This window comes from Babylonia areolata, chromosome 1 (genome assembly GCF_041734735.1).
Source record: "Babylonia areolata isolate BAREFJ2019XMU chromosome 1, ASM4173473v1, whole genome shotgun sequence".
NCBI lineage: Eukaryota > Metazoa > Mollusca > Gastropoda > Neogastropoda > Buccinidae > Babylonia > Babylonia areolata.
The window spans coordinates 32,797,107-32,810,386 of NC_134876.1; the positions used below are offsets into that span (position 1 = coordinate 32,797,107).

The 13,280-nt window shown below is 44.7% G+C and overlaps 1 protein-coding gene across 2 annotated transcripts in view; it reads left to right on the plus strand.

Annotated features, from left to right (window-relative positions):
- The window catches only part of LOC143291887 (toll-like receptor 2 type-2), a 15,394-nt gene extending 5,865 nt beyond the window's left edge, over positions 1-9,529 (plus strand). The window contains exons 1-3 of one of the 2 annotated variants that reach the window (XM_076602022.1): positions 2,117-3,676; positions 5,180-5,354; positions 7,507-9,529. In XM_076602022.1, the coding sequence (XP_076458137.1) occupies positions 2,301-3,676; positions 5,180-5,354; positions 7,507-8,121 (2,166 nt within the window). In that variant the 5' untranslated portion in view covers positions 2,117-2,300 and the 3' untranslated portion in view covers positions 8,122-9,529. Of the gene's footprint in view, positions 1-2,116; positions 3,677-5,179; positions 5,355-7,506 lie in introns of those variants that run through there. The other variant, XM_076602030.1, reaches the window with a different exon arrangement.
- Positions 9,530-13,280: the final 3,751 nt, after the last annotated feature.

Genomic DNA, 13,280 nt, shown 5'->3' on the forward strand with positions numbered 1-13,280 from the left:
TTTGTCGAAGTTCGAAATAACAGGGGTGCATGAGGGTAAATGTGAAGGGGCAAGTCTAATTGCGAACGATGACTTTGGATACATGTAGACAATTAAAACAGGAGCTTTAACTCATTATACATAACATTTCACTGGAATATCGCAATACTCTGTTGTCTCGTTGGTTCTGATCACACATGCACACAAACACACAAACGTACATTTAAACACACACCCACACCCACACCGCACACAAACACACCCTTTAGAGAGTGCTCAGTAACTGTGCAGCATCGTTCGCAAATGGACTCACGTCAAAATATCCTATGGTCTAATTGCAAACAACGCTAATTGCAGATTCCTGTCAAAACTGACGTTCTGATCTGTCACCAGTTTGCTTTCTTAAATTCTTCCAGCACTGGCAATGCGCAACTCACTCCCTACCCCACCAACCCACCCACACACACACAGAAAGAGGGAGACAGACAGACTGTCAGACAGACTGACAGACAGATACATCGAGAGAATGGGAGAGCATTCAACAATGTCTGTCAAGTTTCGGTGCGGTGGGCACGTTAGACTTCCGTGAACTGTGAATTGAGCAGGGAAATGGAGAGCACAGGTGCAGCAACCTATTCCTACCCCCATGGGTTTTACCCGGGGTTTGTTTAGACTATCCTGGAATGACCTCGGGGATAGATTTCATCTTCTCAGAACTGACCCTCGCCCTCACCCCGTACTTGGATTTGACACCCCTCAACATACATACAGGAGTCATTCAAGGCGAGGCTGTAATGCTGTTTGGACGTTGTTTTGGAGTTTGTTAATTGTTTCCTCCTTATTTTTTGTTGTTTTTTGTCCCGGTTTTGATTCAGGCTAATCCTGGTTTATCTCAGCAATCTTTATAGACGTTGCTGGAATGACACCCGGAGTAAAATTGACCTTGTCAGGCCTGACCTTAAGTCCACCAGTCGAGATTTAACACCCAGTGGGGAGGAGGGTTGTTCACTCTGGTCCATCAGCGAAGAAACCTGAAGTGTGAACCGAAAGCGGCTCCCAAACGAAATGTGGTAGGAAGGGGTGAGAGTGGTGGTCAGGCTCTAGAAGGCAAACGTCCAGGTGGTGAAAGTCCGTAATCCCTTAGAAACACCCTCTTCCTTTATATCCACCACGTTGTAGTCGGGAGGAAGCCAGCCCAGAAGGGCACCCTCGTACTATTTGTTTCCACATAGCAGCTGGTAGGGGAGAGAGGCAATTCTAAGCTGTTTGAGAGGAGCCACTCACCTTTTTCCCCTCATGTAATGTGGAAGGAAGGGCAGGAGGGTCAGTAAAAGTTAGCTGACAGCTGCCTTTCCCCGTACTTCCCCCATACCTTGATGCTGAGGAAAGGGGATCAGTGCAAACTAGTCCCATTTGACCATTCCTTTTTACTTATATCTCGCCAGATTAAGGATGTGATGAGTATGATAGCTGCCCAAGCTAGTCCAGAGCAACTGCTTTCCCGTACTTCCACCACATCATAAGGTTGACAAGTCTCAGTATGGTATAGCCCAGACCTACACCTTCCCTTACTTTCGCCACTGTATAGTGGTGAGGAACTTGAATATAGGCTATAAACGTTAAATATCCCTATTTGTGTTTCCGTTAAGTTTTAATGGAGAGAGGGTAGGGTTACTATAGATTCGCCAAGAACGGCGGGAAGGGGGTTGCAGAGGGGTGGTGGTGATCATGGCTAGCCATAAATTACCCTGGGATTCATTCGAAACTAGCCCAGAATGACCCCGGGGTAAACATCAGCTGGGGGAGCAGATTGAGGCTGTTACACCGTGTTAGTTTTTGAGTGGGCAAAGACATTTGTATTTGTATTTCTTTTTATCACAACAAATTTCTCTGTGTGAAAGCACTGGAGCGTTTTGTATTCATCCCTGGGTTGAACATGTGTTGCTGACTCACTGACAGCAAGAGAAAGAAAAGAGTTGAGTGGAGATTAAATTCTATATGTGGGGACGGGAGGGGGGCCTGGGTGGAGAGGGGGGGGGTGGGGGGGGGGGGGGGGGGTGTACTAGGCTTGGGAAGGTGAATTGGCTCCCGGTAGTTTAGACCAAAAAGCTATGACCAGGAAGTGTGTATGCACACTAGATATCATGTGATTAAGTTTCGTGTGGTTTTTCCCGTTGACAAAGATCTTGTGTCCCCTTTCACATACTGCCGTCCAGCTCACACACCTCAGTGTATTATCAGATCATTGCAGTTGTCACACACAACTGTAGTTCTCTATTCTCAACAGCTAACTTTCTCAAAGCGTGTATTTTGTGTTCTGGATGTCACTGCTGGTTAAAATGAAGTGGTGCACCATGGTGACTGTTTCAGCAAGCGTCTTTTTCATCTCTGGAACGGTGTTGAAATGTGATGAACAGACGGTTCAGTGCTGGCACCGGATGCACTTATTTGCGTTTTTGAATAACACTTCCTCGTGCTTGAGTGACCATCGGTGCACTTGCAACAACATCACTGTGGACTGTTCCTCCCAAAACCTAACATTTGTTCCCATCGTGGGCCTGGAGTCCTACCGCTATCTCAACTTGTCCAACAACAGGCTGCGGTCCATTCCAGATGATCGTTTCTTTTCCAACGTGTCCAGAGACGTGGAGGAGATTGATCTGTTCAGCAACGGTTTGGGCTACCTCTCCGCCGCTGCTTTCCGTGGCTTGCACAGACTGAGGATGCTATATCTGGGAGGTCTGAACTACCTGACCTACAGGGATCTGCCCACTCTGTTGTCTGTTCAAGGTGGTGTGTCGCTTGACCTTGGCTGCTTGGGGCTTGGTGCTATACCCAGTGATGCCTTTCGTGAAGCCAGAAAGTCTAAAACAAATCAACTGGGCTTCAGCTGGAACCAAATTCCTTCCTTGAATATGTCTGTTTTCCAGCCTCTCCGACACATACAATATCTAAAATTCTGGCATAATGAGATCTATGATCTCCAGACAGCTTTCCTGCCATCTTTAGATCAGCTGGGTCTGGAAGCCAATCGTTTGTTCGACTTTCCCAGAACCTGTTCATCATCCGGGTCTCTGTTCCCCAGACTGACAAAACTGAGGTTAGACCAGAACATGATCGACTGCATCGCTGACCCTGTCTGTCTGCCCAGCCTGACCTTCCTGTCTTTGAGTTACAACCGAATTCTGTCTTTCCCAAGCAACATGTTTTCAATGGCACGCTTTCCCTCCTTGACAGGACTGAAGCTCATGGAAATGGAAGGCAAAATAAGAAAAATCCATAAGTTCTTCGTCAACAACTCCAAGGTGACGTACGTCACGTTTCATCTGAACCAGGTGGATTTCTCCAAGTCTGACATTGACGAGGACGCCTTTGGTGGATGTCCGAACCTCTGGAGACTGGGTCTGCGGGGCAACACTTTTGGAGGAGTGTCAGACTCCAAGTTCCGTCGTTTGCTCAGTCCCATGAAGTACTCTCTAGGGATATTAGATCTAGGACAAGCCCAGATGGAGAAGATATCTGACCAGACGTTTAGCGGCCTGGAAAACCTGACTGTATTGTCTCTGTATAGAAACGCTTTTACTAGTGTTCCTGACGGCGCTTTTGACCAGCTTCCTCGTCTGACCGACCTGCAGATTGACCACAATTCCATCACAACTATCTCCAAAACAACTTTCAGTCCTCAGCTTCGCGAAAGGTATTCATACATTTGAAAATTTTCTCTTCGTTTCTTTCTGTCTTTCTGTTTGCCTGTCTGTCTGTCTGTATGCCTGAAAGATATATTTAGAATAAATATTATATCTGATTTTGGGTTTATTTCCATTCTGCTTATTGACGAGATCGTCGGATTATGACACTGTTGTATGTTACGTGTTTGGTACACTATTTGTATCGTTTTTGTTTCAATCAAATGAGACAGTTCCATCTGATGTATTAATCGTGTGATTCGCTCTGAAATGTTCAGACATGATAGTTGTGACGTGATGGTGACTTTTTATCCCCCCCCCCCTCCCCCCGTCCCTCCCTGATCATATGGTACCCTTGTCGTAAATAAATTATCCAAGTCTGAGTCTTTGTCAAAGGCTCTGTCGCTCTCTGTCTCTTCCCTATGCTTCTCTGATTCTATCTGCTGTCTATCTGTCTGTCTGCCTGTATGTCTTTCTCTTTCTCTCTAATTGTCTCTCTGTGACTCTCTCTCTCTCCCTCCCTCCCCTATCCTTTACCACTTTCTCTCTCTGTTTTTCTCCATACCTACCCCGAAAAAGCACGATCTTGAAACGGAAGCAGCGCAATGGAACGAATGAGGCAGACAGTGCTCCTGGTCATTGTCTGTGTGCACGGCATGCATTTACCCTTTACACAGACGTTGACTCTCTCTCTCTCTCTCTCTCTCTCTCTCTCTCTCTCTCTCTCTCTTTTCTTACCTTTTCTTTGGACGTTTTTCCCTTTCGAGGGCTGGAGGGGGCAATTGTTTGCTTGCTCTGGTGCTATCGGAAATAAGATTCATTCATTCATTTATCATTCATTCATTCCTTCCTTCCTTCATTCATTCATTCATCCTCTGTTTCTCTCTCTCTCTCACTCACTCACTCACTCTATCTCTCTCATTACCATATTCATGTACATTGTTGTCATTAATGCAGGTATCATGATTATGTACTTGTAAATGCTACTGTGCAATTGAGTGTATTTGAATTTCATGTATGTTTTTCTATAACCCTTTGTTATCTTGTGAACATTTTGATTTCATTTCTTTTTGCCCTGAGGGCTGGATGTAAGAAAGCATATGTATGCTTATTCCACTTCCCTCATTAAAAAGATTCGTTCGTTCGTTCGTTCGTTCTCTCTCTCTCCGTGCATGTGTGTGTGACGTGTGTGAGAGTGAAAGAGAGTGAGAGAAAGAGTAAACGAGCCAACCAACGAACGAACTTTTCTTTTTCTTTTTTTTTTTTTTCTTGAGGGAAGTTGAGTAAGTATACATCCAGCCCTCAGGGTAATGAGATAATTTAATCAAAGTATTTACAAACGTAACAAAGAGTTGCAGAAGTACAGACAAGACATTCGGACACACTCAAACACTTTGGCAAAACACATGCACATAATCACAATGCAAATGAGAGAGAGAGAGAGAGAGAGAGAGAGTGCTTGAGTATATATATATATATATATATATATATATGTTTTGTTTTGTTTTTTACAGGTTGAAGACCTTGACCCTATCTGCCAACCCTTTCCAGTGTGACTGTAACATTCTGTGGTTCCAGAGCTGGATGAAAGCCAACCCCCTCATTTTTATCGATTACCACACGAGAGCTGGCTACCCCTGCAATAACATGAACAACCTTACTCTGCCGAACTTCGTTTTAAATGAACAGGTGATGTGGTGTTTCCTGATGTAGGGGGACACATCATAGTCATAGCTAAGAATTAAACTAAAATTTCAATCACTGATCCACCAAGCTGTGGACACATGAAAGCAAACCATTTGGCTCCTGGAAGATGTATTTCAGTGGTGTCAGTGATAAATGTTACAGTCTGATGAACATCTGCTGAAGTGTCAGCACAAGTTACTGGCTGAACAACAGCCACGACTGACAGCCAGCTGATGGAGAAAAACGAAGTTGTTTCACGGATGCACAAAGTTGGTCAATCAGTAATGTGGAGATTGGATTTGAGGTGAAATTCAGTGTGTGATTCACACCCACTGTACGACCACACCCACTGAGAATTGTCACTTGCGAATCGTTCGTCTCGGGTCATACGGGCACAAAGTATTTGATTGGACTGACTAGTGGACTGAATGATAGAGTGACTGATTGACTGGCTGACTGACCGACTGACTGACTGATTTGCTGACCAACGGATTGGTTTTCAGGAAAAATTCATCTGACATTTCCTTTCTTGGACGATATTAGCATCAAACGATTTTTGTTGTTGTTGTTGTTGTTCACTTATGTAAACTAAGTGACTATGTTATAACCCGGTGTTCGGTTGTATATATATATATATATATATATGTGTGTGTGTGTGTGTGTGTGTGTGTGTGTGTGTTAAACTTTAACAAATCCATTTTCTCTGGTAATAACTGCCAATACCAAATTTAGATTAGACATAGTGGGAGAAACGTCTTTACAATAATGCCAATGATAGGTTGTAGGTCTTCCGGATATGCCGTATTTCCGGATAAATGACAGTTTATTTCGTTGAGACTCCAGATCCAGAAATTTAGAACTGAACTCTTCCCAGTTGCCGGAACGTATGTTTGGGTTGGAAGACGTCATGATATCGTTTTTCTTGTACGCAATTAAAAGAAAAGAAATGCATATTCTGGACAAAACACATTCAGTCACCCTAGCTGCACCATCGACGTGTTTACTTGATATGAATGATTTAAGTGGATACTGAATTATTTAGAATGAACGTTAAAAACGAATTGAATCGACGGCACCTCTGTTTCCTAAGGTCGTTGTGTACACTGGACTGCCGCGCGGATCAAGAGAAAATGGCTACATATTGCGGTGTGCCTTAGGCTATAGCAAAGTCTTATTTGCAGCGAAATTTAAAAAAAAAAAAAAAAAAAAAAAAAAAATCTTGAATAATCGAGACACATAAAAATAACTTGATTTAGTGGGTGTCATCACCTCGAATACAGTAATCAGTTTTAGCGCTAAAAAATACAAGCTCAAATATAAATTTTGGCTTCCTTGAAGCAGATGTTCTGTCGCGCTGGGAGGAAGTCTGCTTGCTTGATGTTTAGTTCAATCTCCTTCCATTGCTTCTTTTTTCTTTCTTTTTTTCTCATTTTTTTCCAAAGCTTGATAATGTTAAAACAGAACGCATTTTTACGATTTTTTTTTTCTCTCTCTCTCACGATTCCTTCATTGGATAAAGAGTGTATCAGAAGTGAGTCTTGAAGGCCTTGCCTGTCTTGTCTTGTCTTGTTGTCTTCACCGTTGGGAGACATGAAAAAAAGTAATAATGTGGTGGCACAGTATGACACTTTGTGCAGTGACTGGCATGGGATAGGTCAGAAGAGTTTCATGTCAATCCTTCTCTGAATCAGAAATTTTGTATCATTGTTTGTTTCTTTTTTTTTGTTTTTTGTTGTTGTTGTTTGTTTGTTTGTTTTTTTGTGTGTTTTTGCTGTTTGGTTTTTTTTTGTTTCTGTTTTTTTGTTGTTGCTTGTTTAGATTTTTTTTCACCATTAGGAAACAGGGAAGGTGTTGCATGGAACAGTATGCACTATGGTTGTGATTTGTGTCTTTCTTTCCTGTCTTCCTTTTCATACTTACTCCATTGTCGTTGTGCTGGCATAGGTTTGTGGTCGGAGAAACCTGTCACCATATCCTTAAACTCCCAGTTATGTGTGAATGATTATTTCATGTTATGTCAGCGTAGCTACCGGACAGAGTGTGTTTTGTTCCATTAGGGGATATACTTAGCGAGAGCAAGCTCAGACAATGATGATCACAACCATGATCACGCAGACCTACTCATTAATGCCACCTTCCTTCTACTCCCCTACAGGCGTGCATGCTGGGCTCCGACGCCGCTGCCTTCACCATCTCCATCACCTGCGTCTTCATCCTCTTCTTCATCCTCTTCTCCCTCTTCTTCCGTTTCCGCTGGCACGTGCGTCTGTGGCTGTACGAGGCGTGCCGGACCCGCCAGCACAGACGGCTGCTGAGAGAACGGCGGAGGTACAGGTACGACCTGTTCGTGTCCTACGCCGAGGAGAACATGGACTGGGTGGACCACCAGCTGATCCCCATCCTGGAAGGGCAGTGGGGGCTCCGGCTGTGCGTCCACCAGCGGGACTTCGTGCCCGGCAAACACATCGTGGACAACATCTCGGACTGCGTGGAGGACAGCGAGCGCATCCTCCTGGTCTTCTCGCCCTCCTTCGCCCGCAGCGAGTGGTGCCAGTTCGAGCTGAAGTTCTGTCAGACCTGCGTCATGGAACGGGATGACGTCCTCGTCATCGTGGCGCTGCAAACCGTGGGGTCACGTGACATGACGGGCGCCATGATGGCCGTCTTACGCACCACCACTTACGTGGAGTGGGAGGACGAGGAAGAGCAGCATCCAATGTTCTGGGAACGTTTGCGTCTGACTCTGGAAGATTCGGAAGGTCTTGTGTAGGAGCACTGAGAATACATTGTTTGTGTGATGCTATGTTGTGAAGAAATCATTTATTTTGACGAAACACTTTTTTTTCGAATATTTCTTTTGATACTTTCCGCCATGGCAGGCCTGAAGACTTTCACTAATAATTATAGTAACTAATTGTAGTATCGAATAGATTATTATTATGTTAGGAAGAACACGTTAGGCGCCTATCTTTTCTATTCTTGTTTTTGTGTGCAAGCTGTGAACGTGCTAAAGGATGTAGATATCTGAATGTACGGTTTTCTTCAATTTTTATCTTCTTTTTTTTTTTCATTCAGTCATTTATTCATGCCCAGTTCTCAGTGCGGTGGATAAGACTGTACAATGTACGAACATTATGGCACCCCCGGCTGTTTCTTGTTTTTTTATGCTAATGGCAGCTGAAACTTCCGCGTAGTCTCGTTTTCTGTGTATGCTTTTTACACGTGTGGCTGTCTTAACTACATTTTTAAGCAGCGATGTTCTATTTCGGTGATGGAAAATGTCGGGCATATTACGAGGTGTTTCCTGAACCTACTAAACACACACACACACACACACACACACACACACACACCACACACACACACACACACACACACACACACACACACAGAGGATTTTTACAAATTGGATTCTTGTCTTGAAGTCAAAGGAGTTAAAGCACTTTTTTGTGCTCAGTTTGGAAATTTGTTTACTTAAGAATTTAGAACAGTCTCCACATTTATCTCACAAGGCCATGTCAGAATTCAAAGGCGCCAAAATCCAACACAGTTTCATTTCATGGTTCACAACTTCAAGTCAATGAGGCTCATGCTACCCATTCAGCTAGCACACACACAGGTAAATAAAAGGTACTTTGGAACTAACCCAGACACTTCCTCACAAAAGGAAGATCCGGGATCATGTTCTTATACCGATCATTTGACATGTGCACACAGCAACTGATGATAGAGTCTCCCGTCGGTCCGACGGATGAGTAGGCAGGCAGGCTCATCTGTCGGTGTGTGTCCTCATATGGGAGAAGAGGCCGATTCTGGATGCGCAGCACTTCCCACAGGTGTTGCAAGGGAAAATAACACACAGCAACTACGACAGAAGAAATGTGCAAACACAAATTAACATTGTTAAGGAAGATTGGCACAGCCCTTTTTATCCTGAATATGTTACACAGAATAGAATAGATTAGAATAGAATAGAATAGAATATGTCTTTATTACCAAGTGTACCGGGGTCACAAGAAATATTGGGGGGGGCTAGTACATAACAAGTTACGAACATAAATCGAAAATCATACACAAACACAGATACAGTAGAAATTAGGATACATACAAGTGCATATCAATATAAAAACTTGTGCATACTCACACATGCACGCACTGCACACACACACACACACACACACACACACACACACACACCACATATGCGCGCGCGCGCGCACACACACACACACACACACACACACACACACACACACACACAAACTCTCTCTCTCTCTCTTTCTATCTCACACACACACACACACACACACACACACACACACACGTTTGAACAGAAGCTGCATATTACATGTGGATGGGGTTGATGACTAGATCTTCAGGTATGGTAGGCATCCTTCAGTCTCGGAAGACTATGGAGTTGCGCTCTAGGTGTTTATTCTGGTACAGCGTCGGGTGTGGCTGGCCAGTCCGACGCGGGAATGACAGTCCCTGTGGCAGAGGGCACAGATGAAGTCTGACGCTGGTCTGTCTGCCTGGGCTGCAGCCTTTCTTCTCATTCTTTTTTCCTCGTGCTGCTGAGCGAGTGTCTCTTCGAACTTGGAAAGACCTTTCTGTACAGTCTGTCTCCAGGCTGACCGTTCGAGGGCTGTTGCTTCCTAGTTGTTCTGGTCGATGTTCAAGGCCTTTAGGTCCCTCTTGCACACGTCTTTGAATCGCAGCTGTGGTCTGCCTGTGGGACGTTTTCCTGCACAAGTTCTCCGTAGAGGAGATCTTTAGGGATCCGTCCGTCGTCCATGCGCAGAACATGGCCGAGCCAGCGCATACGTCTCTGTTTCAGCAGCGTGTACATGCTGGTGCATCCAGCTCTTTCCAGGACAGTGTTGTTTGGGACCTTGTCCTGCCAGGTGATGTTCAGGATGCGTCGGAGGCTACGCATGTGAAAAGCATTGAGCTTTCGCTCTTGTCGGGCACGCAAAGTCCAGGACTCGCTGCCATACAGGAGGGTGCTCACGACGCAGGCTCTGTAGATCTCGATCTTTGTGTGCTCAGTCAGCTTGCTGTTGTTCCATGCTTTCTTTGTCAGTCTATCCTGTTGAGCTCAGCGTCAAGTGAGAGGGTGTCTGAGATAGTTGAGCCCAGATAAACGAAGTCGTGGACGACATCCAGTTCATGGTCATTGATGCTGATGGCTGGGGGAGTGTCAACATCTTGTCCCATGACCTGTGTTTTCTTCAAGTTAATGCATATTACATGTGAATGGGGTTGATGACTAGATATTCAGGTAGATGCATTGTTAATTGCGCAATTCTATTTATCATACTGGATCTCGGTTCGAGAGACAGGGCACTGACTGCTTTAGGGGAAAAGCTATTGGCGAAGCGATTGGTTTTCGTCCTAAAACTTCTGTACCGTCGACCAGATGGGAGCATCTCGAAAATCCCAAAAGCTTGATGTGATTCGTCCCGTGGCTGATTTTGCTTTTTGGAGTAGCCGCTTATTATATATGTCTTCTAGAGAAGGTAGATCAGCCCCGGTAATCTTGACAACACAGAAAACAACAACAACAAAAAACACACATGGACCTCTTTGGATATTTACTCAAAATGAAAGAACAACGAGGCCAGGAGAGCAAAGGATTGACGAATAACAAAGAGTCGCAACTCTCTTCAACCACAAGGGGCACAACTTCGCGTCAATGCTGCTTATGCTGCCGATTCAGCATGCACAAGTATCTAGGTTTGTTCCAGTTTACCTTTTGTATACTTCTGTGCTTAGAAATCGGTAGCATAAGCAGCATTGACTTACAGTTGTGTACCTTGCGGGTGAAGAGAATTATCACTTTTTGTTGTTTGTTAATCCTTTGATCCCCTGGCCTCATTGTTCTTACATGTTCATCTCGCGATTAAAACATTGCACAATTCCTCTGCAGCCTCGACTTGGGCAGGAAAATCCACCTGCGTAAGAACGCTTGAACAGCATAAAAGATTTTAATACTAGTATTATCGTTCTTTTCAGCCAGTGTCTCACCAGGAGCGCTTCTGTGGACGAATTATGAATTTGAAAGTCTTTGTAGAGTCCTAATATTTAATCCTTAAAGGATTCCCCAGTATTTTCTGAATTTTATGTGTCCTTATTCGGTTATTTCTAAGTACAGTGTAATCACTTAGAAGACACGCTGTCTTTTCTTTGAATTTGTGTTACTGATGAAGACATGTACGTTGAATATATGAAAATAAAGTTTTAAGTAACGAGAGAGAGAGAGATGTTTCTATTTCTCTTTTTTGTCAGAACAGATTTCTCTGTGTGAAATTTGGGCTGCATTCTCAAGGGAGAGCGCGTCGCTACACTGACAGCGCCACCCACTTTTTTGTATTTTTTCCTGCGTGCAGTTTTATTTGTTTTTCCTATCAAAGTTGATTTTTCTACTGAATTTTGTCATGGACAACCATTTTGTTGCCGTGGGTTCTTTTGACGTGCGCTAAGTGCACGATGCACACGGGACCTATGTTTATCGTCTCAACCGAATGACTAGCGTCTAGACCACCACTCAAGGTCTAGTGGAAGGGGAGAAAATATCATGTGGCGATTGGGCCGTGATTCGAACCAGCGCGCTCAGATTCTCAGTCTCGCTTCCAAGGCGGACGCGTAGCCGACGGAGGCCATCAATCTACACACTCACACACACACACACACACACACACACACACACACACACACACACACACACACACACAGAGATATATATGTATATCATTACTCTGTGATCTACTTCCGTATGGACCTCTTCGTACTGTGGACATCTTTGTACTGTAGCTTAAAGTATCGGTCCGGCTGTCTCCACCTTATTTCTGTGTGAACCTCTTTGTAATGTAGCCTATAAATGAATGGAGTGTTTAAAAACCTACCATTGTTCTGTCTGGGTGTAATGAACGAACCTTACAACAACAATAACAACGACAACACTGCGCCAACATTATTATCATAAGTAGTAGTAGTACTAACGTGGCAGTACCTGCACCTGTGGGACTTTCAGCGTCACTAAAAAATAAATAAATAAAAGAAAAAGGTCACCTGTGCTCAGTGGTCAGGCAACAAGGCTACTGTCTGAACGAACCGAAAGCCTGCTGATCCAGTGCCAGCTACGCTGGACAGGACACGTTGTCTGCATGACAGACAGCACGGGATCCCGAACATCCTATTATATGTAACATAGACATCGCTTCCTGGGAAACTGATGCCCTTGACCGCCCTCGCTGGAGGATGCTGTGCTCTAGCGGCATAAAGATGTTTGAAAACAAGAGCCGAACGCTGGCCATAAAGGAGAAGCGTGAGCGAAGGAAGCAGGGCTCAACTTCTGGAGACGTTTTCACTTGCAACACCGGTGGGAAGTGCTGCGCATCGGCCTCTTCTCCCATGTGAGGACACACACCGACTGATAAGCCAGCCTGCCTACTTATCCGTCGGTCCGACGGGAGACTCCATCAGTAGCACTAGGAGCAGCAGCAGCAGCAATACAAGCCGAGTCACTCAGCGGTGAAGTATGGTGCAAGCTCTTCGATACAGCAGAATGTGCCGATGTTAATGTTCACTTTGGTCTAACATAATCTCACATGTGCATGTTGTTACAGTGTGTGCTTACTTCCGGTGTGGAGCAGGTTTGTGTTTATGAGCTGAAACGTTCATCTCAAACGTCCAGTTTCTCTTGCAAGGGAGAGCAGCGGTACTGGTCAACAATTTGGCTGATTTCATGGTTATGCCCCTTATTACTCCCCCTCTTCTCTCTCTCTCTCTCTCTCTCTCTCTCTCTCTCTCTCTCTCTCTCTCCCTCCCTCCCTCCCTCCCCTCTCCCCTACCAGTGTGTGTGTGTGTGTGTGTGTGTGTGTGTGTGTGTGTGTGTGTGTGTGTGGTTTTGTGTGTGTGTGTGTGTGT